This window comes from Furipterus horrens, unplaced genomic scaffold (assembly GCF_987537825.1).
Source record: "Furipterus horrens unplaced genomic scaffold, mFurHor1.1.pri manual_scaffold_17, whole genome shotgun sequence".
Classification (NCBI taxonomy): Eukaryota; Metazoa; Chordata; class Mammalia; order Chiroptera; family Furipteridae; genus Furipterus; species Furipterus horrens.
In genome coordinates this window covers 10,327,791-10,352,527 of record NW_028327187.1, presented here as the reverse complement: position 1 = coordinate 10,352,527, position 24,737 = coordinate 10,327,791, and the positions used below count along the sequence as shown (strand labels likewise).

The window sequence follows — 24,737 nt, the reverse complement described above, 5'->3', positions numbered from 1 at the left end:
TTTTTTTCAGCTGATTTTCCATCAGAAATAATGAAAACCAGTAGGCAGTAACATGGTATTTTCAACATGTTTTAAAAGAATAAGTAATAACCAAAAAAAAAAAAAAAAAAAAAAAAAGAATACGTAATAACCTACAATTCTAGAACCAGTAAAAACATCCTTCAAAAATGAAGGTGTAATAAACACATATTTTCAAAGAAAAACTGTAAAAATTACCTAAAGCAAATATGAACTAATGGGAATGTTAAAGGGTGCTAGTGAAGCAGAAGGAGATTTTCCAAGACAGAGGCTTGGAAACAGAAAAAGGAATGAAGAGAAAAGAAAAGCATAAACATAGGATAATCTAAATAAATATTGACAATAAAACAACAATAATGATGTCTTGTGTGGTTTAAATTATACAGATAATTAAATTATAAAATAGCATATAGTTTGCCAGGGAAAATGAAATTAAAATATTCTAAAGCCTTTGCACTGTATACAAAGAGGTCAAAGAACTTTTATCAAACTATGTAAGTCAAGAATGAACGTTTAAATCTTCAGAACATGCACTAAAACAATAGTAAAATAACGTTCAGCTGCAAAGTTAACAAAGGGTAAAAAAAAATGAGATAAAACATACAAAAGAAGGTAATAAAGAGAGAAAAGGTTCAAAACAGGCAGGACAAGTAGAATGCGAAAGTATAATGATACATTTAAAGCCAAATATATAATTAATTACATTAAATGAAAACTGATTAAATGTGCCAGTTAGAAAAGATACACTACTAAAAAATTAAGCGATGTTTGTTTATAAGAATGAATAAATAAATAAGTGTAGCAGTATTAATGTCAAACAATATAGACTGTAAGGGAAAAAGCATTACTAGAGATAAAGAGGGATATTTTATAATAATAAAAAGTTCAATTCAACAAGAAGATATAATAGTTCTAAATCCATATTCACCTAGTAACATGACCTCAAAATATATGAATCAGAAATTTTCAGAAATAAAAGAAGACATAAATACATGATCATCATGGAAGATTTTTAACACAAATATCTCAGCAATTGACAGAACCGTAGACTAAAAAAATCAGAGAGGGCAAGAAATATTTGAAGAACACAACTTGACTTGTTTGATAAATGACATTACATTATAAGACATATGAGATCTGTCCAGAAAAAGTTCAGCCATTGCTAATATAACAAGAATAGTTTGCCTGACATCAATGTAACCTGGCAGCCAAGGACAGTGGATTGGAATGCACATGCATGAACCATGACGATGTCACTGTAGTAATCAGTGGGAGCAGTAGACGCCATTAAGTGAGCATGCGTACTGTGTGGCTGATGCATTCAAAATGACTGAGCAAGTAGAGCAATGAATCTGTATCAGATCTTGCGTTAAGCTTGAAGATTCCTCCATGGAAACTATTTGGATGATTCAGAAAACAATCCAATTAAAAGATGGGCACAGGACCTGAATAGACACTTCTCCAAAGAGGACACAGAGACAACCAATAGACATAAGAAAAGATGCTCAAAGTCACTAGAGAGGTGCAAATTAAAACCACAGTGAGACATCTCTTCACACCTGTCACAATGACTGACTATCATCAATAAATCAACAACTACTGGTGAAGATATAGAGAAAAGGGAACCCTCTTTGTGCACTGTTGGTGGGATTGCACATTGGTGCAATCACTATGGAAAATATAATATTTTTAAAAATTAAAATTAGCCCTGGCTGTTGTGGTTCAGTAGATTGAGTGCCAGTCTGCAAACCAAAAAGTCACTGTTTTGATTTCCAGTCAGGACACATGCTCCAGTCGGGGGTAGACAAGAGGGAACCAATGTATGTTTCTCTTGCACACTGATGTTTCTCTCCCTCTCTTTCTCTCTCCCTTACCCTCTCTCTAAAAGTAAATAGATAAGTAAACAAGTAAACAAACAAATGAATAAATGAAATCTTTAAAAATTTTATTTAAAAAAAAATTAAAAATAAGCCCTATCTGAGTGACACCAAAAGCTTGAAGGTTTTATCCCTTGTCACATTAATGTTTCTCTCTCTCTCTCTCTCCCTCCTCTTTAAAATCAGTAAATATATCCTTGGGTGAGAATTTAAAAAATAAAAATCGAAAACATTATGGAGGTTTCTCAAAAAATAAAAAATAGAACTACCTTAAGACCCAGCATTTCCACTCCTGGCTATATAGTCAATGAAATCTAAAACACTAATTCAGAAAGATATATACACCCCCATGTTCAGTGCGGTGTTATTTACAATAGTCAAGATATTAAAGCAACTCAGTGCCCATCAACAGGCAAGTGGGTTACAAAGTTGTGGTACGTATATACAATGGAATATTACTTGGCCATAAAAAGAATAAAATCTTATTGTTTGCAACAGTATGGATGGGCTAGAGTGTATTATGCTAGGTGAAATTAGAGAAAGACAAATATGACATAATTTCACTTACATGTGGGATCTCAAGAATAAAATAAATAAACAAACAAAACAGAAACAGACTCACAGACATAGAGAACAGACTGATGGTTGCCAGAGGAGTGGGGGTAGAGATGAGTTAAAAAGCTGAAGGGATTAAAAAATACAATTTGGCAGTTACAGAATAGTCATGAGGATGTAAAGTACATCATAGGGGATATAGTCAATATTGTAATAACTACATATGGTATCAAATGTATATAAGATTTATTAAGGTGATAACTTCATAAATATATAGAATGTCTAATTGTTGGGTTGCACACCTAAAATTAATACAAGGGCAGACCCCCAAAACACCCAGAATTTGTTTATAAAAATTTGTGTATTTATTCTCACATGTTTAAACTTCAGTCACCTTCAAAGTACTCTTCATTTGATGCAATGCCCTATCAAGATGTTTTTTTTCCACTGCTCAAAACAGTTTTTGAACTCATAAATTTTGATGCCTTTCAGTGCTTCTGCCATTTTTTTGTTTCACCTCTTCCACATCAGCAAAACATTTCCCTTAGAGGACTTTTTTCATCCAGGGAAACAAAAAAAAAAAGTTGCTTAGACTGAGATCAGTTGAATAGGGAGGGCGGGGCACAGGGGTCATGCCATTTTTGATCAAAAACTGCTGAACACTCAGCGTGGTGTGGGCAGGTGCGCTCGTAAATCACCCATCATGAAATGGGCGCATGCGTTGAAAGAGTTCAAAAAAATTCACTGAAGCTGAATGCAGCCTCTCACAACGACACCAGCTGGTACACCGATACAGATGGGCTCCTAGAGCACTCGCCTAGCAGGGTAAACTTGTACTACAAGGGGCCCACCCTGGAGAAAGTAATTCCTGTTTTTTTGGGGGGGGGGGTCCCCCTCGTATAATATTGTATATCAACTGTAATCGAAAAACTTCAAATTTTTAAAAATAATTTAAAAGGAAATATTTTTTCATAAGGCTATAAGATGCCATCAACTCTATATATAGTTTATTTCAGAAGTACAAGGTTAGTTTAACACAACGTTCAAAGAATAAAGAGAGAAAAATCAAATGATTATCTCAATAGATGCAGGAAAACCATCTGATATAATGATATATCCATTTGTGACTAAAACAAAACTGCTAGTAACTAGACTGGAAAATAACTTTTAAATTAATAAAGGTAGTCTTAAAAAAAAAACAAAAACCTACAACAAACATACCTGAAGTTGAAATAAAGATTTTCCCCTCTAAGATGAGGACTAGGACAAGGATGCATGCTAGCACTACTTTTATTCAACATTGTCCTGAACATTCAAGCCAGTACAATAATGTAAGAAAACAAATGATACATGCCCAGGTTTGTTTTCCTGTGAAGCAGACTGGGAGACAAAGATTATCACATAGGACTTTTATAAGGAAGTGCTTTTGGGATCAACATATGGGCAAAAAGCCCTAGCCAAATTCATAGGGATATCTAGAGCTGGTATGGTCCTTCAGAGGATTCTGGACTGGGGGGAAAAGGGGCTAGCCTAAATTTATACCCCCTCATTGATCAGTCATTGGATGTGGCATGCCCTAGAAAGAAGGATATTCTTAAGTGAGACAGTTTTCTTTGAGTAAGACAAATTTAAACAAAGCTTGTCAACTGAGATCTGTCTTCTGGCAACACTCCCAGCAGCTGAGGGAACTGAATGGGGACTTGGGTGATGGATGAAAACATTAGCTGGAGATATTTAAAATGGCTTCAAAAAAATATCAAGTACCTTGAAATAAATCTAATGAAAGATGTATAAGAGTTCTCCACGGAAAAGCTCAATAAATAGAGGTATATACCATATTCATAGATTGGAAGACTCAATATTATGAAGATTTAAGTTTTCCTTAAGTTGATTTGTAGGTTCAATACATTGAAAATTAAAATCACAGACTTTTTTTTCCCTTCATTTTACTTCATTGTGGTAAGAATACCTAACATGAGATCTACCCTCTTAAATTTTTAAGTGTATAACACATTATAGTTGACTTTCGGTACAATGTTATACAGTAGATCTTTAGAACTTATCTTGCTTAAGTGAAACTTAATGTCTCTTGATTAGTAATAACTCCACATTTCTCCCTGCCCCCCCGACCTAGATAATCAACATTCCACTCTTTGATTCTATGTAACTGACATTTTAGACACCTCAAATTAAGTGGAATCATGCAGTATTTGTCTTCCTGTGACCGGCTTATTTCACTTAGCATAATGTTCTCAAGGTGCGTCCATGCTCACATATTGCAGAATTTACTTTTTAAGGCTGAATAGTATTACCACATTTTCTTGGTCTATTTATGTATCAGTGGATATTTAGATTGTTTCCATATCTTGGCTATTGTGAACAATGCTGCAAAAAACATGAAAGTGCAAATACCTCTTGGGAATCCTGATTTTAATTCCTTTAAAGAAATACCCAGAAGTAGCATTACTGAATCATATAGGAGTTCTATTTTTAATTTTTTAAAAGATTTTATTTATTTATATTTAGAGAAGGGGGAAGGGAGGGAGAAAGAGAAGGAGAGAAACATCACTGTGTGGTTGCCTCTCACACGCCCCCAACTGGGGACCTGGCCTGCAACCCAGGCATGTGCCCTGACTGGAAATCTAACCAGCAACCCTTTGGTTCACAGGCTGGCCCTCAATCCACTGAGCCACACCAGCCAGGCTAACCTTTGTCATTTTAATTATGATGTGTTTTGGTGTGGGCCTCTTTGGGTTCATCTTGTTTGGGACACTTTGCTCTCTCCCTTTTCCTTCTGATATCGCTATGATGTGAATGTGGCTACACTTGAAGTTTTTCTAGAGACTCCTTACACTATGCTCAATTTTTTTAATTCTTTTCTATTTTTCCTATTGTGATTATGTGTTTATTACTTCCTTATATTCCAAATTGCTGATTTGATTCTCAGCTTCATCTAGTCTACTGTTGATTCCCTGTAAGTTATTCTTCATTTCAATTAATATATTCTTCATTTCTGACTGTTTTTTTTTTTTTATGGTTTCTATGTCTTTTTCTATGCTACTGAAGTTTTTACTATGTTCCTTGAAGTTCTCAATGAGTTCCTCAAGGAGCCTTACAACCATTGTTTTGAACTCTGTGTGTGTTAATTTGCTTGCCTCCATTTCATTTGGTTCTTTTTCTGTAGATTTCTCCTGTTCTTTCACTTGGGACCTGTTTCTTGGTCTGTACACTTCGCCTGATTTTCATCTGTTTCCATGTATTAAGTAGAGCTGCTATGTCTCCCAGACTTGGTATAGTGGCCTTGTGTAGTAGGTGTCCTGTAGGGCCCAGTGGCTCATCCTCCTCAGTCACCCAAGCTGGGGCTTTTAACTGTGCCCTGTTTGGCCTGTGTGCACTCTCCTGTTCTAGTTGAGCCTTGATTACAGTTGGCATCACTGGGAGGGATTGATCCCCAGGGCAACTGGCTGTGAGAACCAGCTGTGACTACCACAGAGAAGCTGCTGTGTTGGAGGGGATCCTATAGAGCAGGACTTGCTTCAGTGGGGCTTTGGTGCTCACCACATCTGCCCCTTGAGTGTGTCACTCATAGAGGCGGTAAGGTTGTAATCCGGCATGGTTTCAAGCTGTCTACTTGGTACACTGGCTCTGGGACCTCCCAGGAGGTGCAAGGTCAGCCACAACCTGTACCCACCTGGGGCCACCAGGTATGAGTTACAGAGCAATCTGCAGATGGCTGCTACTTGTGTTGGGCTTGGAGGTTCCCAGGAGAGGCCAAGCTGCTAACCAAGCGTGGCTGCTGCTAGTGCCGGGCCTGGAGCCACTTAGCAAGAGGTATCGAGTATGCAGAAAGCAGATGCTACTTGTCTGAGAGATTTTAGGATAGTCCAAAGCATGACGAAGAAAGGCCATTTGTATGGAAAAGCCACCGGAAACAGCTTGGGTGGGCCCACAAGTTGGGTGGGGCAGTGTCTCAAGGAATCACCGGAACTGGGCAAACAGTGATAGCCAGGTTGATGGAGACTCACGTATGGTGCCCACTTGATGGCTTGGGGTGGGGGTGGGGTGCATCTCAGAAAAGGTACAATGGCCTCTGCCAGCACTTTTGTGTGGTATGAAGCTGCCCCCTAAGCTTCACTGTGATGCCAGACAATTCAGTTTCTCCCCAGATGTCTCTGGTTCCTTTCAAGCTGCCATCTCAGCGAGAGGGAGTGAATCTGAGCAAGTACATGTGCGGACCCTTAAAGAGGAACTGCTTGAGACTCCAGAAGCCCCTCATCTCACTCAGCCAAAATCCCCGCTGTTTTCTAAAGCCAGAAGTTATGGGGGCTTCTCTTCCTGGCTCCTACTTGCTGTGGCCTGCAAGGTTTCTGTGGTAAGTTTTTCTGATAGTCTTATAGAGGTTTCCTTATATATGACAAGTCACTTATCTCTTGATGCTTTCAAAATTGTCTCTTTGGCTTTCATTTTGACAATTTGATTATAATGTTTTATGGTGTAGATTTCTCTGAGAGTTCATTTAGTTAGTATCCTTACAGCTTCTTGAATGTGGCTGTCCATTTCCTTCCCCAGATTTGGATAGTTCTCGGCCATTCTTTCGTTGAATGAGTTTTCTCGTCCTGTCTCTCTTATCCTTCTAGGACTCCCCTAAATGCTTACATTGGTCTACTTGGTGATATTTCATAAGTGCCTTAAGCTTCTTCATTCTTTTTTTCTTTTTGTTCCTCTGGCTGAATTATTTCCAGTGACCTGTCTTATTTCACTGATACTTTTCTTTCTGTTTTCTTCTGATGTTGAAGCCCACTCATTAATTTTTCAGTTATTGTACCTTTAGCGCTATGATTTCTGTTTGATACTTTTGAATATTTTCTATTTCTTTGTTGAAATTCTCACTTTGTTCATACATTATTGATCTTGGGGAGCATCTTTATAACTGTTATTTTGAATTCTGTCAGCTGAATCTTATAATTCTGTTTCATTAGGGTCAATTTCTGGAGATTTATTGTGCTCCATTTTTGGGGAGTGGAACATCTTTGTTTCTTTGGAACATAATTTTCCTTAACTGTCTATATCGGTGTCTGCACCTGACACAAAACCAGCACTGCTTCCAGTCCTCACGGACTGGCCTTGTACAAGAGAAGACCTCCACCAATTAGCCAGGTCAGAGATTCTGGGGGCTTCTACCAACTCTCCCTGACAAGGGAGAAACAAACAGCTGTGGTTTTTGTCTAGTCACTCTGTGCTGTGTATATGGGAGCAAACTATGGCATTTACCAGTCCAAACTGCCATCTCCATCCCCCCCTAGGCGGTTATACTGCCAGGCCCATCAGAACCCCAAGCCTAGTAGATAAATGCCAATTCTTTGGACAGCCCCGGAAATGTTGTGGCACTGCATGCACAGATCAATTCTTCCATGTCTAGGAGTAAGCTGAAAGCTGGGATGTTTTATGCATTCTCTCGGTGTGAGCAGGTGGAAAGATCTATGGCATCTGCTGGTACCAGCCTCATCTCTGTTCTCCCACAGGAACCTAGACTGTTCTAGCTCCCTCAGAGCTCCTAGACTGACAAGTCAGACGCCAGCCCTGTGAGTTAGAGGACAGGATGCACAGATAAACTCTTTTCTTCCCCCGGGGAATGTTGATAGCTGTGATACTTTGTCTTCCTGTCCTGTGCTCAGCAAGAGGGAGGATCTACGGTGTTTACCAGCCCAAGTCACCATCTCCTTTCTAGGCTAGACCCAACAGAGTTCCACAAGTGGTAAGATGGAAGCCAGTTCTCAGAATACTTGGGAGTTCTGGATATGTGAATCAACCCCTTCCACAACTAGGAGAAGCTGGAAGCAAGGGTGGGGTTCTCTGCCATATTATATGGTGCTGCTGGTGTCAGGGACTCTGGTGAGAGGGTGTCCCATATCTCTCTATCAACCTCAGTGAGTCTGCTTTCATGTTTGCCCCAGGTACAGGAGCCTTCCAAATAGTTCCTTAATGTCTCAGAAAGGGAATCTGTCCACAAATTGTTGCTGAATTGGTGTGTTTCTTGTGTGTGTGTGTGTGGGGGGAGAGTCCAGGACTTCCCAATCCAACATCTTGCTGACATCATTCTCCAGAGCTACTCCTTTTTTTTTTTTTTTTTTTTTTTTTGTGGAATGTGACAAGCTGATTCTAAAATATATAGAAAAATGCAAAGGCCCAAGAACATAAAAGATACTTTTAAAGAAAAGGAAAAAGAAAGATTTGCTTTACCAGATATAAAGAGCTAGTTATGAAGTCCAATAATTAAGACTATGATATTGCCCTGGCTGGGTGATTCAGTTGGTTACAGTGTCATCCTTATATGCTAAGGTTGCAGGTTCAATCCCCAGTCAGGGCACATACAAGAAGCAACCAATGAATGCATAAATATGTGGAACAACAAATCAATGTTTCTCTCTCTCCTTTCTCTGTCTCCCTTCCTCTCGCTCTTTAAAATCTATAAATAAAAATTTAAGAAACACTATGGTATTGGTGGAATGAGAAATAGACTAATAGAACAGAACAAAATGTTCAGAAACAATTTCACACATATGCTGATACTTGATTTATGACAAAAGTGATGCTATAGAGAAGCAGAGAAAAAGACATTCTTTATAATAAATGACAGTGGGCAATTAAATATCTATATGAAAAAGATAAGGCATTACCCCTATATCTTGCCACACACAAAAATAAATTTCAGATAACTTGTAGATGTAAATGTGAATGGCAAGAGCATAAAACTTCTAGAAGATATGTGGGAGGATATCTATATGACTTCAAGGTAGGGAAATATTTCTTAAATGGAACACAAAAAATACTAGCCATAAAGAAAAATACTAAAAAATTAAACACACTAAAATAAAAACTTTTGTTCCTCAAATTATACTATACAGATTTGGGAAGGGTTTGTAACATAAAAAATACAAAAATGGTTCATAGTCAGGATATATAAAGAATTTCTATATATCTATAGGAAAAGGACAAACAACCCAATTTTCAAAATGGGGGCAAAATACTTGTATAGGTACGTCACTGAAGAAGACATCCAAATATATAATAAACATGTGAAAAGGAGTACAACTTCATTAGTCTTTTGAGAAATACCAATTAAAATCACAATAAGATCTTACTTCAACTCACCCACCAGAATGACTATTAACAAATATTAGGAAGTATTAGCAAGGATGTGGAACAACCAGAATTCTCATACATTGCTGGTGGAAATGTAAAGTGGTACAATCACTTATAAAATCTATCATCAATAAATTTGGAAATATGCATTCCCTATGACCCAGAAATTCCAATACTAGGTATATACTCAATAGAAATTCAAGTACATATATTCAAAAAAACCTATGATAATATTCATAGCATCAGTATTTATCATAACCCCATGAAGAAATAATCCAACTATTCATTATCAGTAGAATGAATAAATAAACTGTGGTATATTCAAATAAGTGAATAACATATAAAAATACAAATGAAAAACTACAACTGCATGCAACAACATGATGGATATCACAAACATAGTGTTGGGATTTTAAAAAAAAGACCCCCAAAACACATACTGTTTGATTTTTTTATATCAATCCAAAATGGGTAAAACTCATCTATGATGTTACAAGTCAGAACAGTCATTAACTTTGGAGAAGGTGAACAGTATAGAAATAGGGATGGAGCATAACGTGAGGGTTGTGATATAATTGACCTAGGTTCTGCTAACATCAGTATGTTCACTTTATAAAAATTCATCAAGTTATATGTACAATTATGATTTATGACCTTGTCTGTGTGCATGTTATTCTCCAATAGAAAATAATTTTAAAAAAAGAAAGAAAACAAATGAGGAGCTAAGTAATGAGTATTTGTACAGTAGGGCAAAGATGGTACTCTATGAGGGCCACCCTGCAGGCAAGGCAAGCGGCTTCTCTTGAGAATGTTCTTGGGGATTACATGGATTCAAAAGATCTTTAGTATAAAGATCTTCTCTAGAAGGTAGTTACAGATAAATTACATATTATTTTTCACAAGATCTAAAAGAGAAAGAGAGAAATGAAAACTGAAAGCAAACAAAACATCAAATTATACATGACAAAATGCTTTTTACACCATCTTAGAGGTAATATGGTTAGGGCTCCTCTCCATTTCAGCTTTTTTTAAAAAATATTTTATTTCTTTATTTTAGAGAGGAGAGAAGGGAGGGAGAGAGAGGCAGAGAAACATCGATGTGAGAGAAACATTTATTGGTAGTCTCTCTCATGCCCTGTAAACAGGCGCCTGGCCCTCAATCCAGGCATGTGCCCTGGCCAGGAATTGAACCTGCGACCTTTCGGTTTGCAGTACGACACCCAACCCACTGAGCCACACGGGTCAGGGCTCCATTTTGCCTTCTAATGATTCTAGAAAGCAGTGAAACATGCCAATGGAACTATTTACCTAAGCATAGCTGACTATTTAGAGTTAGCAAGACTTGAGGAAAACAGTTATGTTATACAAAAAGAAAATGTTTTGGTTTTACATAAACATCTCCAAAGACCCAAAATAACATTCAACTCAACAAGTATGTAAGTATTCTAACTATAACAACTACTATGTCAGGTGTTGTGGAAAAAGACAAAAAAGAAGGCAGATTTCTGAGGAGTTCTAGTATAAAGACACAAGATTTATTGATTTATTTAATCCTCAGTTGAGGACATGTTTATTGATTTTAGAGAGGGAGGAAGGGAGAGTGAGAGAGAGAGAGAAACATTGATAGGTCACTTCCCCTGTAAGCACCCCAACCAGGGACTGAACCCACAACCTAGGTATATACCCTGACCCAGAAGAGAACCTGCTACCTTTTAGTGTATGGGATGATGCTCCAACCAACTGAGCCACCAGCCAGGGCAAGATACAGGTTTATTTATTTATGTTTTTAAAATTTTTTTGGTCTTTTTTTAATATAGTTTATTGATTATGCTATTACAGCTGTCCCAGTTTTCCCCCTTTGCCCCCCTCTGCCTGTACCACCCTTCCCTCCAGCAACACCCCCCCCCCCTAGTTAATGTCCCGGGATCATGCATGTAAGTTCTTTGGCTTCACCCTTTCCTATATTATTCTTAACTTCCCCCTGTCTATTTTGTACCAACCAATTATGCTTCTTAATCCCTGCACCATTTCCCCCATTCTCCCCCTTCCCCCTCCCAGCTGATAACCCTCCAGATGATCCCCATACCTATGCTTCTGTTCCTGTAAGACACAGGTTTATTAAACAAAACAACAGTTGTAACAGCTGCAGAATGATCCCCGGACAGGATATGGTGGATGGGTTGCAAGAGTAGAGTTACTGAGAAAGAAAATGAGATAGGTATAATGGAGCAGTTAGTCAAAAGCTTTGAACGTCACACTGAAAATTCTGGATTTAAATCTACAGAAAACTATTCTACCTGGATCCCACTCCCCTAAAACAATTTCTTGGATTTAATGATTCTTATTTTCTTGATCAACCAACATTAATAAATAATGTCAAATCTAGATAACTAATGTTCTATCTAGTTAAACCAAAAGGTGTTCTGCGAAAAGTTAAATTTGACTTCTGTAATATCACCTCAAGTAATTATGAACATGTTCCAAATATCCCCAGCAGTCCCGAATAAACCCTTATTAAACTACCCATACATACTTCTCTAAATACTTCTCAAATCTTAAGAGTTTCAGTTTAGATGATCTCTTGGGGCAATCATTTGAATGAGATCCTACTCTTATTTGCCTCCTCCTCCAAATAATCTTTCAGGCATTAAAAGATATCTAATATGTAACATAGTTTCTGGCTCATAGCAGACTTCTTATTTATTGACCTAAATGGTTAAATTACACCAATATATTAACCTTAGTTATCTCTCTCGTGGTTTAGTAGACTTTGATTATATTCCTCCCTCAATCTTTCTCTCTCTAGACTGGAAAAAAAATTAGAAAGCCCCTCCATCCTTTTGATTAATTTAATTGGGTTTCTGGGGACTTTGAGCAACTGTTAGGTTTTTCTCAAGGAGCAACCACCAGAATTTCCTATATGATTGTGGGTGTAAATCCACTTTTGGTCTTTTACATGGCACAGATAAAGGGTTTTGTTTTGTCATTGTTTTCAACACCCTTCCTTATGACGCACACCATATTCTTGGCTTTGAGGACACCTATCACAACTGGGCCAACTTCACAGAATGATCAACAGCGATTTTTTTTTTTTCACACTGACAATCATATTGTGCATTGGGTAACTCAGACACTGGTGCTTCTCTTGAGATCATCTTGACTATCCAAATAAATGTACAGGGACTCAGCTACTCCAGCTGTAGAAGAAATATAATTCCAGGTCCGAGCAGCCCTCTTGCTTTTTATCATAGCAACTGTGTCCCCTCCCCGCCCCACTTTGCCAGTCTCTCTGTGTATCCTGACTGCCCTAATTTCCTTGGGTATCCCGTTTTAAAAGTTTTTACACAGAAAGATGACATATATACATCTTCAGTGATTACCATACGTCCTCAGTGATGTCTAGATCCCTTTCTTGGGTCATAATTGAGCCCATCATATCATAAGCATGGATAGGTTTGAACAGCCATTTAAAATGCCGTACCTGTGACTGTTCTGCCCATTTGATCTCATGAGATCATCCAGCAATTTATTGTCATCAGTTTGCCTTCACTCCTTGCAGATAACTGGTGAAAAACTTGAATGCTCTGCCCATTGAAGGAAGGGTGTATTAATTTTATCTTTCTTCCTCTCCACCTAAGAGTTACTGTAACAGCCACTGTCTGTGTTGGAAAACTAAAATATAAAAATATGACCTTACCGTGGCCAAATCCCACAAAGCTGTTTACTTCCTTATTTATGAATCAGAATCTGTCAGCACAACTTAGAATCTTGACTGTCAGCAGATAGTGCAATTAAATGTCCTTGCAAAGCCAGCAGAGGGTGCACCAGGGCACTAGAAATTTTACCCAAACTGTAGCAGTATCAATTTAACTCAATTTAACTCTAATAGCCAATCAACTTTCTCTCTCTCTCTCTCTCTCTCTCTCTCTCTCTCTCTCTCTCTCTCTCTCTCTCTCTCTCTCTCTCATACTAAAACTAATATCCTCAAGATAAACTTAAGTTGAACCTGGGCTAAAATTCCTTCAAAGCATGCTCCAATTCTCCTACAAGTGAAGTTCAGGAAGAATATGGAATACATGATTCAACTTAGTTTGGCCAAAACATAGGTGGAGTAGAAGAAAGTGATGCAGATCTGAGCCATGCACTTTGGAAACATTCTACTGTGGAGATCCACTCCACTCTCCCTGAAAAGGCTCCAGGAGGTGGTATGCTATAGGGGAACGGGCGCTGAACTGGGAGTCAAGAGACGGACTTCCATTCTGACTTGGACATAGTTGTATGACCTTGGACAAGTCACTCCTCCCTCAGAGCCAATGTGTTTTCCAAGAGGATCAAAGTGGACTCACATGGCCACTGGCAACTCTAAAAAAAAAACTCTGACTGCAGTTGATGTCAGCAAATATAAGGAGGCAGTATGCATGCTTCTTCTGCTCAAAAACATTAAAACAGAAAGAATAAAAGACAGAGGATTGGGAGCTGTCTTTAAATGTAGACAGAGCTATTTGAAGTGCCATGCAAAGAATAGGCAACGAAGTGCCATTATGGACCTGTGAGAATCCCACACCATCACAGGAGTCCTCAAGGCCAGCTGTCCTGCTAATCCTCAGCCTATAAACATGGTTCTGTCCACTCTGAATGCCAAAAAGCCTTGGCCACCATTTAACCAAAGAAGTCCAATTCCTTCATCTTTTCACATAATATCAATGTTCAGCTGCTAGGTATTCTACTGGGCATTAGAGGGGGTGGTGGATAAAGGGAGCCAGAATCCTAGTTAATTATCATTTAGCTACAGTGTTTAAAGTTTCAAGTATGAGAAGCATGTCTACTGATAGTCTTATTTGATAAGTTGTTATATAAATTGGACTTTGCTAGCAGGACAATTTAAGGCTCAGGGCAACTTTACAATGCACATCATAGAAAAATGTGTCCATGCTAACATTACAGTATTATCATGGATGTGACCCCACCTCTGAATGAGTGGTCAAAGTAGCACAAATAATGTTTACAGAGTATGGCAATGACTCTGGATGTGGTAGTATATATAGAAGGTCTGGGTCCCTGACCTCAAGGAACTTATTATTAGCACAACCTGCCCTCTGTCCCAAGAGGAACAAATTCACTATCAGTCTTTAACCACCTCAAACGGATTCTTGGATGCTTCTCTTTAAGATTCACATAAGACAAAATTTGGAGGTCAAGAGGATACTTATTTTAAGTGCACTAAACTTACTTGAATAAAGAGCTAGAAAGAATAGAAAACAAACAGGAAAGCTAATAGTTTGCTACCAAGGGCAAAACCACCAGAAAGACTGAAAAAGAAAAAAAAAAAAAACTGCTCTAGAAAGATTACTTTTGAGTAATTAATTATTCCATCAGCAGATTCCTGTTCTTCAGCCAGCAATAGGAAGACACTTCACACCCACCCTCTCCACACCACTCCCCCAAAAAGAGTCGGAACCAGCATGCAAAGGGTGAGTTTTATTTCCATAGATTTTTTAAATTGCTCTTCAGAAGTTGTCTATCAAGACGGCATATTTCTACCAGAATTCCTAAGGGGCGCTGATTTTCACTACAACACCCAGGACAATCAGCCTCAAATTGTAGGTAAGTGTGAACAAACCCACGTTCTGGTCAGCGCACAAGGACCCGCGCTGAAAGTACGTTTAAAAGTTGTTTCAACGGGTGTGGAGCAGTTATTACAGCTGTTTACAGCTCCAGCTCCAAATGAGAGCCTGCTAGTGCTGGCATCAGTTCTGGACACGAAAAAACAAGCACCGCGGGCAGAGAAGCTCACCCGGGAGCAGGAGGACCAAACTGCGGCCGTTAGTCCGCCAGAGGGGCAGCGCCCGCACCTCCGCGCCGCGGCCCGTCCGGGAGCGCAGCCAACTTTCCCCCAGGCAGCCTGCAGCAGGGGGCGGCGGGCGCAGGCCGGAGCTCCCAAGTCCAGGGGTCCCGAGGGAGTCTGGGTGAGCTGGCGGGGACCGGGGACAACCTGCCCCGGGGCAACCTCTCCTCTGCTCTTCTGCTCCCTCCCTGCTCCTGCCCTCCAACTTGGCTCGAGGTGGCAGAGTCGTCCCGGGCCCGGTGGGGGAGGGCCCGCACTCTAACCTTTAGGGGAGGGGGCCTTTGCCGCCCCCGTCCCAACTAAGTGACTCACCTGGTGCCCATCCTGGGAGTCTGGTGGGAGAGTGGTTTCTGCAGGTTCTAGCGGCTGCTGTTGAAGTGACGGCTGCCTAAACTGGCGGGTGATGGGACCGTCGGGGTCGAGGTCACCGGGGCTGCTCAGGGTGCCAGAGGTGGCAGGGGTGCCGGGGCCGCCGAGGCGGGACTCAGCTCCCCGTTCCCGCCGCAACTCGGAGCGCAACTCTAGGTAGCAGCACAATGTCAGCAGGTGGAGGGCCAGCGAGAGGCCAAAGAAGCCCAGGAAGAGCCGGCAGCTGTTCCCTTCGCCCGCCCGGGCAGGGGCCCCGCGACAGCCGCAGCTCTGGCTCTCCCGCTCCCGCGGCGCTGCCGCGGGCAGGGGCTCCCTGCGCTCCACCTCGGGGTAGCCCATGGCCTTCGGAGACGCTCACCCTCTGAGGCCCGGGAGCCGCAGCGTCAGCCTCAGCCGTTCACGACCCCTGACAGGCGGCTACTGTCCTGCCATGGGCTGGGGTCTGCAGGGACCCGTTCCTGCGCGACGGAGGCTGGGCGGGACGGAGCAGGGAGAAGCCGCATGTGCAGCTCCACTCCGAGGGGTGGGAAAGGACGGAGGAGGGGCAGGAGAGAGGGGCGGCTCGGCCCGCCAGGGAATGAGGGAGGAGGCCCAGGCCAACCCCGCCCCATCCCTCAAACTGCTGCCCGGGCGTCCAACCACCCGGCCCGCCAAGCCTGGGGACCCCGCCCCTTGGCGTTCCACCCCGGGCCTCCAGCCGCAGGGCGGAGCCTGGGGGCGTGGGGGTTCGCCTCTGCCTGGTGGCCCCACCCAGCTCTTCCCGCTAGCCCCATTCCAGTTGGTGATTGCTGCTGTCTTTCGTTCCTGGACTCCGCCCCAATTTAACCTATTAGCGCCAGTACGGGGAAGGGGAGGAAAGAAGGGGGGAGGCTGAGAAGAATTTGGGAACCTTAGAAAGTAGAGCAAGCAAAAGGAGGCAGGAACTAGTATTAATAGAAATGTTTGCAATTAACTGCAGTTGCTAATAACATCATCCAGTACTTATCTGTTGCTTTCAATCTTCAAAGCGTTTAACAGACGTTAAACTAATTAAAACAGTTCTGGGTTTGGAATGAAACCATGCCTGCTGTGTTTGCAATCCAATAGCGCGCCAAAAAAAGAAGGAGATTCAGGAGCCAGGGAAGCAAAGGGAGTGAGAATGGGGTGGAATGGAGGCAGCCCCACTCCTGGAGTGAATCTGGGGCCTCAGTCTAAGTGATGAAGAAGCCCACCTGTGCCGGGTGGAACTGAACTGCTGTTGCCCCTAGGATCTCTTGATATATTAATTTGACAAATACATGTCCATCCCTTTACAATGTAGAAAGTGGTGTATGAGACAATTCACAATCAGTATAGTTTCTCTTCTTCCACCCCAGCAGGAGTTTTGAGTGGAGAACGTTTGTCTTTACTGAGCAAATGGGGAAACTGAGGGCCAGAATGAGGTTGCGTTTTACAAGGGTGGTCTACGCAATGACCAGACAGTATTGGCATCTCTATTTGCAGGCAACTGTTCTGGCCTTTCCACCCCTCCTCTCCTCTCCCTGGAGTAGTCCCTGGGGAAGGTTCAACAAGTCAGCCAAATGCTCCAGATGTACACTGCTGCGACTACAGCATCTTCGACAGCTGCACCAATCAGAAAAGGGTTCATAACAAGAAAGGAGGAAAGAAAGAAGAAAGAAAGAAAGAAAGAAAGAACGAAAGAAAGAAAGAAGGAAAGAAAGGCAAATGTCAGAACAACAGACCCTGAAATGCAGGATGGAGAGGATTAGTTGAGTTTCCATTGACAGCAGTTACTAATCTGAGATTATAGAGAGCTAAATGACCATAGCAGAGGAAATCCGGATGCTTCTTGGCCACTATGCACTCCCATTACCATGTTATGAATAATTAGCAGTTTTATTGACTTGAAGAAGGTAGGCCTGACTGCTAGGCTACAGGGGAAAGAAATAGGAGGAGTACAAAACAAACAAAAAAAACACACCCAACAAAACAGAAACAAAGCATATGGTGGGGAGGTCAGTCCAGACAACACAGAGATCAAAATCCTTAAATATATCAGCCACAGCCAACTTTTCTTCAGACACTTTGTGAACAGCCTTGGTGCTTTGGAAACATCTTCATGTTCCCCCATTGACCTTACCCATGAAATATCAAGTTTGCAAAGAATACCATCATCATGCAGATAAGAAAATTAAAAAGTGCATTTAACAGCTAATCTCAAGTGCCGCTTGTTCAGTCTGGGAACAGACTGACCGGAATTGCCAGGCTGATTTACCTCCATTATCACAGCCCAGGGCTGTTAGAAACAAGGCTGGACTCGGAATCCTAGAGCTGCCCCTGCCACTGCTTTGCTGGGTCACTCTGAGCAAGTCGCTCTGCTTCTGGGGACCTTTGTTTCTCCAACTGTAAAGTCAGTAGTTTGAACTTGAACAGCTGTCACATTGTCTTTTTATCTGTTTCATCACTGACCGAGCTGAATCGGTCGCATACACAGTTCAGAGAGCCTGCCTCCCCTTCCCAGGGAGTGAAAAGGAAGAAATAAGAGTCGCCTCTGGGGAGTGTGCTCAGGGGCCTTGCTGGGTGCAGCTGACTGTGTTCCCCTGCCAGGCTTTCCGCAGCTGCCCTGAGACACTGGGTTGCACCATCGCCCTCAGAAGGCCCTAGAAGTTGCATTTGACCTGGGACCTCCCCTGGGCTCCCAGGGGAACAATGCGTGGCTTCACGTGCAGTAGAGATGATGGAATGGACCTTCCAGTGAGGGCTGTACATGGTTATTTCGAAAAGTGTTACCACTTAGCTTCGATGCTTTCCCATCCCCTACAGCACAGGTCTGAAAACGACCCCTCCGGGCCACATCCCGCAAACAGACGTGTGTCTGGTGCAGAGTTGGATAACATTTGAGTTACAAAAGTTGATTGCCAGCATTTTAGAAATCAGAAAAGTTCACATTTCTTTAAAAAGTGGATTTTCTGCTTCTCTATTAAAAAATCAGAAAACCACACTGACTGGCGTGGCTCAGTTGGTCGGGCGTTCTCCCACAAAGTGAAGCGTCGAGGGTTCGATTCCCAACTGGGGCACATGCCTAGGTTGTGGGTTTGGTTGCTGGTCAGCGTCTGTATGACCAGCAACTGATCGATGTTTCTGTCTCACATCAATGTTTCTCTCCCTCTTTTTCCCTTCCTTCCCCTCTCTCTAAAAATAAGTAAATAAAATCTTTTAAAAAAAAATCAAAAGACCTGCTAACAGTGGATCCGCATTCTCATACAGCTTCAGTCAGCTGGTCAAATGCCCCTTGACATATGTGAGCAACCAAACCAAGTTGCACACAGTCATCCCACTTCCTTCCTCTAGTCTCTTACTGTCCCTGTCACTCATTTTTCTTACCTTTCTGGCCCCATTTACCCTAGGGAAAAAATATAAAAATACCAGCTCCTTAGCATGACCTATAATCTCCGTCTCCATCCTCATCTTCCATCATCCTACGGGGAACCCATTCGCCCGCAAAGTAAATTTGTTGACACTTCTCACATTTCTGTGTCTTTGCACAAACTTTTTGTTTTTTTGGGCTAGAAATGCCCTCACCTCAGAAACCTGATATATTCTTCAAAAGTCAAATCACGTGTTCCCTCCGGTGTGGCCCCTCAACTCACTTCACAGATTTTCCTTGGTGCTTTCGCTGCATCCTGAACAGATCTGAACCACATTGTTGTTTTGCTGTTTTGGCCACATGCTTTCTCCCCACTAACCCGTGAGCTCCTTGGTGAGAAAAACCACACCTTTGCCATTTGGGTGCTCCCCGTAGCTAGCATGGCGCCTGGCACGCGGTAGGCACCGGTACTGTCTGTCCAGTGAGTGGGGCGTGAGGCCTAGGACGGCGGTAACCTAGCCCGCCCAGAGCGCCGGGAAGGACCGTGGGCCGAGGGATGCCTGGCAGGACCACTTCTGAAGCGCCCGCTGTGAGCAGAGCTGACGGACACACTGGGGAACGACAGAGGAGATGGAGCCGCAGGGCGGTCACGCAAGTATCATCTTCTTTGTGCTGGCGTCAGAGCTGCAGACAATTCCGAGAAGTAAATAACCCGGCCATTCAAGGACCTTGCTGTGTAGGGCTCCGTCGGGTTTCTGTGGCATCAGGCTCCCCTCCTAACCTGGTTTGTCGGGGCCTCAAATGAAAGTCATATCAGTTGACAACACCTGCATAATAAACACTCAAAATGAGTTGACGTCCTCTGGTGGAGCACGACAAGGAGTCGGGCGGGGACCGGTTTCCCATCCCTCCCGGCCCGGCTGGCACACAGAGCCGCGCGCCGAGGCAGACGCCACAGCGAACCCCGACCCACGCGGGGGTGAGCACAGCTAGGCCGGCGGGGCGCGGGCTTAGGGCCCGGGCTCCGGTTTTAGTTCCCGCATATGCACTCGTCGGCTGCGTGACTCGGGACACGTGATTCTGGCCCGTCTTGCAGAGCCTCGGTTTTCTCATCTGCGAAACAGAGATGACAGAACAGGCGTTGAGAGGGGGCTGGGCTTCCAGGGGATGCTCTATGTCAGCGTGCCTGGCACATAATGCCTGCACAGGGAGTGCCGGTCCCTGCCGTCTAGGAGACCTCCCTCAGAGGGACAGGAGAGGCAGAGCACGTCACAGTATTCGGAAACATGACGGAAGCGTGGAAAAGCATGCGCACACTTTGCCCGGACCAAATGCCTGCCCTCTGCCCTTTTTCTTTAAGAGTAGATGCTTTTTAAAGATTGTATTTTATTTACTTTTTATAAGGTAATATTTATTTTTGGAGAGAGGGGTTGCGAGGGAGAAACAGAGGGAGAGAGACATCCATGGGTTGCCTCTCGCGCACCCCCACAACCCAGGCGTGTGCCCTGATCAGGAATTGAACCGGCATCCTCTGGGTTTGCAGAGCGATGACACCCAATCCACTGAGCCGCACCAGTCAGGGCTTTTGTCACATTCTTAGTTTGAGATAAAACCCTTGTGTTCCGTCACCGTCTCCTGGCCTGTTGACCCCTCTATCGACCTTCCTCCTCTGCATTTCTACATGCACGTCTAATGGGCATCTTAAACTCAACATGACCGACACCAAAGCTCTTCTCCCCAAAACGTGCTCAGCCCTCGGTCTTCTGCTTCTCGGCGAATGGCAAGCTCATCCTCCCTTTGCTCAAGACAGCAGCGTTGGGGTCATCCTCGAGTCCTCTCTTTTGAACCCCCCGCATCCAGTCTGTCAGCGAACGCTGTCAGCTCTGCCCTTGCAATAGACCCCGTTCCTGATGACCTCTTACCGTCTCCCTGTCACCAGCTAGTCCAAGCCCCCTTGCTCCCACTGGGTCACTAATTTTCCCTTCTCCCAGGTCTCCATACTCTTTGCTTTGTCCTTGTGACGCTACAGGTATTCCCTACCCTGTATCCAGAGGTATTCTGTTCACATGTTATGTCAGAGCCTAGCTCTCACCTCCAAATCCTCCAGGGCTTCCTCATGTCCCTCAGAGCGTTACCTTGGCCCACAGGCCCTGCATGATGGGATCTGCAGCTGCCACCTGGGCTCCTCTGCGGCTGCTGTTCTCGCACTCTGCTCCAGACACATTGACCTCTTTGCCGTTCCTTGAACTTGTGAAGCATGTTCCCAAGCAAGCCTTTTGACTTGTATTTCCTTTTGCCTGAAATGCTATTCTCCCAAATACAGGGTTTCTCTCTTAATTCTTTCAAGTCTCTTCTCAGATGTCACCTTACCCAAGAACCTTTTGCTGACCAATATCCCATCACTCTTGGTCCCCTTCCTTTGCTCCGCTTTTCTTCTTAGCACTCTTCACCACCTGACACATTGTATATGGGTTCGTGTTATTGTGTAATTCCCCTATAACCAGAAATAGAATATCAGTTCCATGAAGGCAGAGCATTTTGTCCGCTTTTGGACCACCGTTTTACCTACCAGACCAGGAACAGTACCTGATGCATAATAGCCTCTCAATAAATATTTTGGCTAGAATGACTGAATTCCTCCCCTAGTAGAGTAAGAGGAAGGAAAAAGGAGGACCGGCCAGATGAGTAACTGGCTAGGCAAGGACTTTCGTCCCAGCATCGTAAAGCAGAAGGAATGTCCCTCTCAGTTTACGTGGCCCAGAGAAAGACATGCCAAAGGGACACACAGCTAACCAGAGGAGGGGACAAGATAGGAAAGAAACACTGGATGAACATTTATCTCCTATGTGTCCACTTGCTCATTAACTTCTGTGTGAGTTCAGCATGATGAACCCTTCATAGATGAGAACAATGAAGGCGTTTACCAGAGAGGTTGGATGACTGTCCCAAATTCACACTGTAACAAAGTGGTGGAGTTGAAATTTGAATCCAAGTTTGACGGGCTCAAAAAGTCCATACCCTCTTCTCAACCTTCTCAGCTACTGACACATAGATCCAAAAGTCAGCTTCATAGAACTAGACACACGGAGACTGTGAGATTTCTGGAGTGGCAGCTGAAAGTCAGATTTCTTCTCCCACCAGCCTGGCTGCCGCCGCCACCACCTTTTTGTCCCAACTCTAAGGCCACTGTGCATACTATGATTAGATGAAAGTGCTTAAATCTGGGTCACATCAGGCCATTCTTCTGTACAGTAACCCTAATGACTTCCGATTGAATACAGACCAGTGACCTAACTCCTTAGCCTGACGTCCAAGGCCGTCCAATCTGGCCCCAAACCATTTCAGCTGTGCTTGTTGCTAGGCCGCGACGAAATTCTGCCTCTGCCCAACTGCAGCTCTCATTGTCCAGAACAAACGTCTGCATTCCTGCCTCTTCGTCTTTTGCTGGCATGACTCTCCTTCCCCTTTCCCCTTCCCCTTCCCCATCCCCTTTCCCTTTGCCTGTTTAAAATCAGCACACTCTTCAAGGCCCAGCTCTAGGTTGTTCTCCTGACCCTGCCTGCCCACACATTCTGCGCCAAAACACTCTGCCTACACAAGTCCTCTGGCTCCTGGTATGTGGGGCTCACAGTTGCTAATCACCTGCTCACTCTGTGCGAGGGTCTCACTTCCGCCAGATTATAGCCAATGCTCTTCAAAGGAGCGGGGGTGGGGGCTGGGGGGTGGGGGCGCCTGTCTTAGCCCCCCACAGGGCCTACCTCAAGTAGGTGCTTAGCAAATCTTTGTTAATGGATTCAAGACTGCAGTGATGGAATTTTTAGGATTTTATTTATTTATTTATTTACTTTTAGAGAGAGGGGAAGGGAGGGAGAAAAAGAGGGAGTGAAACATCAATTTGTGAGAGAAACATTGATTGGTTTGCCTCTCACACACCCCCAACTGGGGACCTGGCCTGCAATCCAGGCATGTGCCCTGTCTGGGAATTGAACCAGTGACCTGTCCGTTCTCAGGCCAGGACTCAATACACTGAGCCACACCAGTCATGGTTATTTATTTATTTTTATAGTGAGGGGAAGGGAGGGAGAAAGAGAGGGAGAGAGACATCGATGTGCAAGAGAAACGTTGATCGGGTTGCCTGATTGGTTGTTTCTTGCACACCCCCAACTGCAGATCTGGCCTGCAACCCAGGCATGTACACTGACCAGGAATCAAAACAGCGACCTTTTGGTTTGCAGGATGACACCCAACCCAGTGAACTACACCAGTCAGGGCCAGTGATTAATTTTTAAGCAGGCTTTTGAAGGCAGAAGGGGTCTGCGTTTGATGGCTGGCAGAGAAATGTTTCAGAAGTCCATGAAGCAATAATAAGGAAATAAAAATTCTTCTTGCTGTAAGGGAGCGAAATGGCACAACATTAACATTGAATATTCACTTTTGCAATAAAGTCTTTGGCTACTCACGGGTAGCTGAGCATATGGAAAGGCTCTCACTTCCTGAGAGGAATTTTTCATTCAAAAATAGAGAACCTTGTTGCTTTCAGCACGTCATTTGCATCATTCCCCTGCAATGTTGTCAGCCTCGCCACTCAGGCCACCAAGTAGCCTAGAAACAGAGCCATTGCTCTGTGTCACATGAAGCCCAAAGTGAAATGGCACATGCAGTTTGGGGCAGAGTAGAGCTTTAAGAGGATCTTTGGCAGTGAGTGTCTTCACAGGTTCTCATATTCTCCAAACACTATGTGTGGTACATAGCGTGGCTATTCACCTTTATTGAACAGGGGAGGAAACTGACTCCCAGAGTGGTAGAATGACTTATCCAAGGTCACACAGTCAGGGTACATGACTCTTGGCCTAGGGTTATTTCTTCTGACTAAACTCCTATTTGTTCATCATACTTATGTTTTCCATTTGATCTAGCAAAATAGTTTATTGACTGTTAGCACATAAGCATTTCCTGGTGAGAATTAGGGAACAAATTGAAGGACCTGAGCCTGGGGACTTTCGGGATCCAATCTTGGCTCTCAGAAAAGCAACTTGAGACAGAACTTGGAAAACTCTATAGAGTTATACTAATTTTCTAAAACTAGCTCCCGTTACCTGAATACAGCATCCCACTAGATTATATTGAGGGAATACTATTGGCTTTGGGGAATTAAAAAAAATCTGTTTATTGACTTTAGAGAGAGAGGAAGGGAGGGGGGGAGACATAGACATGGACTGATTGCCTCCCATACATGGCTGACCAGGGATAGAACCCGCAACCTAGGCATGTGCCCTGACTGGGAATTGAATCCCCAGCTTTCTGGTGTATGGGATGATGCTCCAACAAACTGAGGCACCTAGGCCAGGGCAGCTTTGGGTGATTTAAGTATCACATCCATTCAACAAATATTCATAGAGTTCCTGATATGTGCCAGGCACCATTCTGAGTGCTGGGGATACAACAGTTGACAAAACAGGATTTAATACAATCTACAATTAGAACACTATTTTTGAAAAGTAAAAACTCTGCTTTTACTTCTTATAAAGATTTTATTTATTTATTTTTAGAGAGAAGGGAAGAGAGGGAGAAAGAGAAGGAGAGA

General features: G+C 43.1%; 1 protein-coding gene across 2 annotated transcripts in view; it reads right to left on the bottom strand.

The window, feature by feature from the left end:
* The window catches only part of EDA (ectodysplasin A), a 284,456-nt gene extending 268,146 nt beyond the window's left edge, over positions 1 to 16,310 (bottom strand). For both annotated transcript variants that reach the window (XM_090264402.1, XM_090264403.1), the window contains exon 1: positions 15,751 to 16,310. In XM_090264402.1, coding sequence (XP_090120528.1) covers positions 15,751 to 16,146 — 396 coding nt within the window. In that variant the 5' untranslated portion in view covers positions 16,147 to 16,310. The remainder of the gene's footprint in view (positions 1 to 15,750) is intronic.
* Positions 16,311 to 24,737: the final 8,427 nt, after the last annotated feature.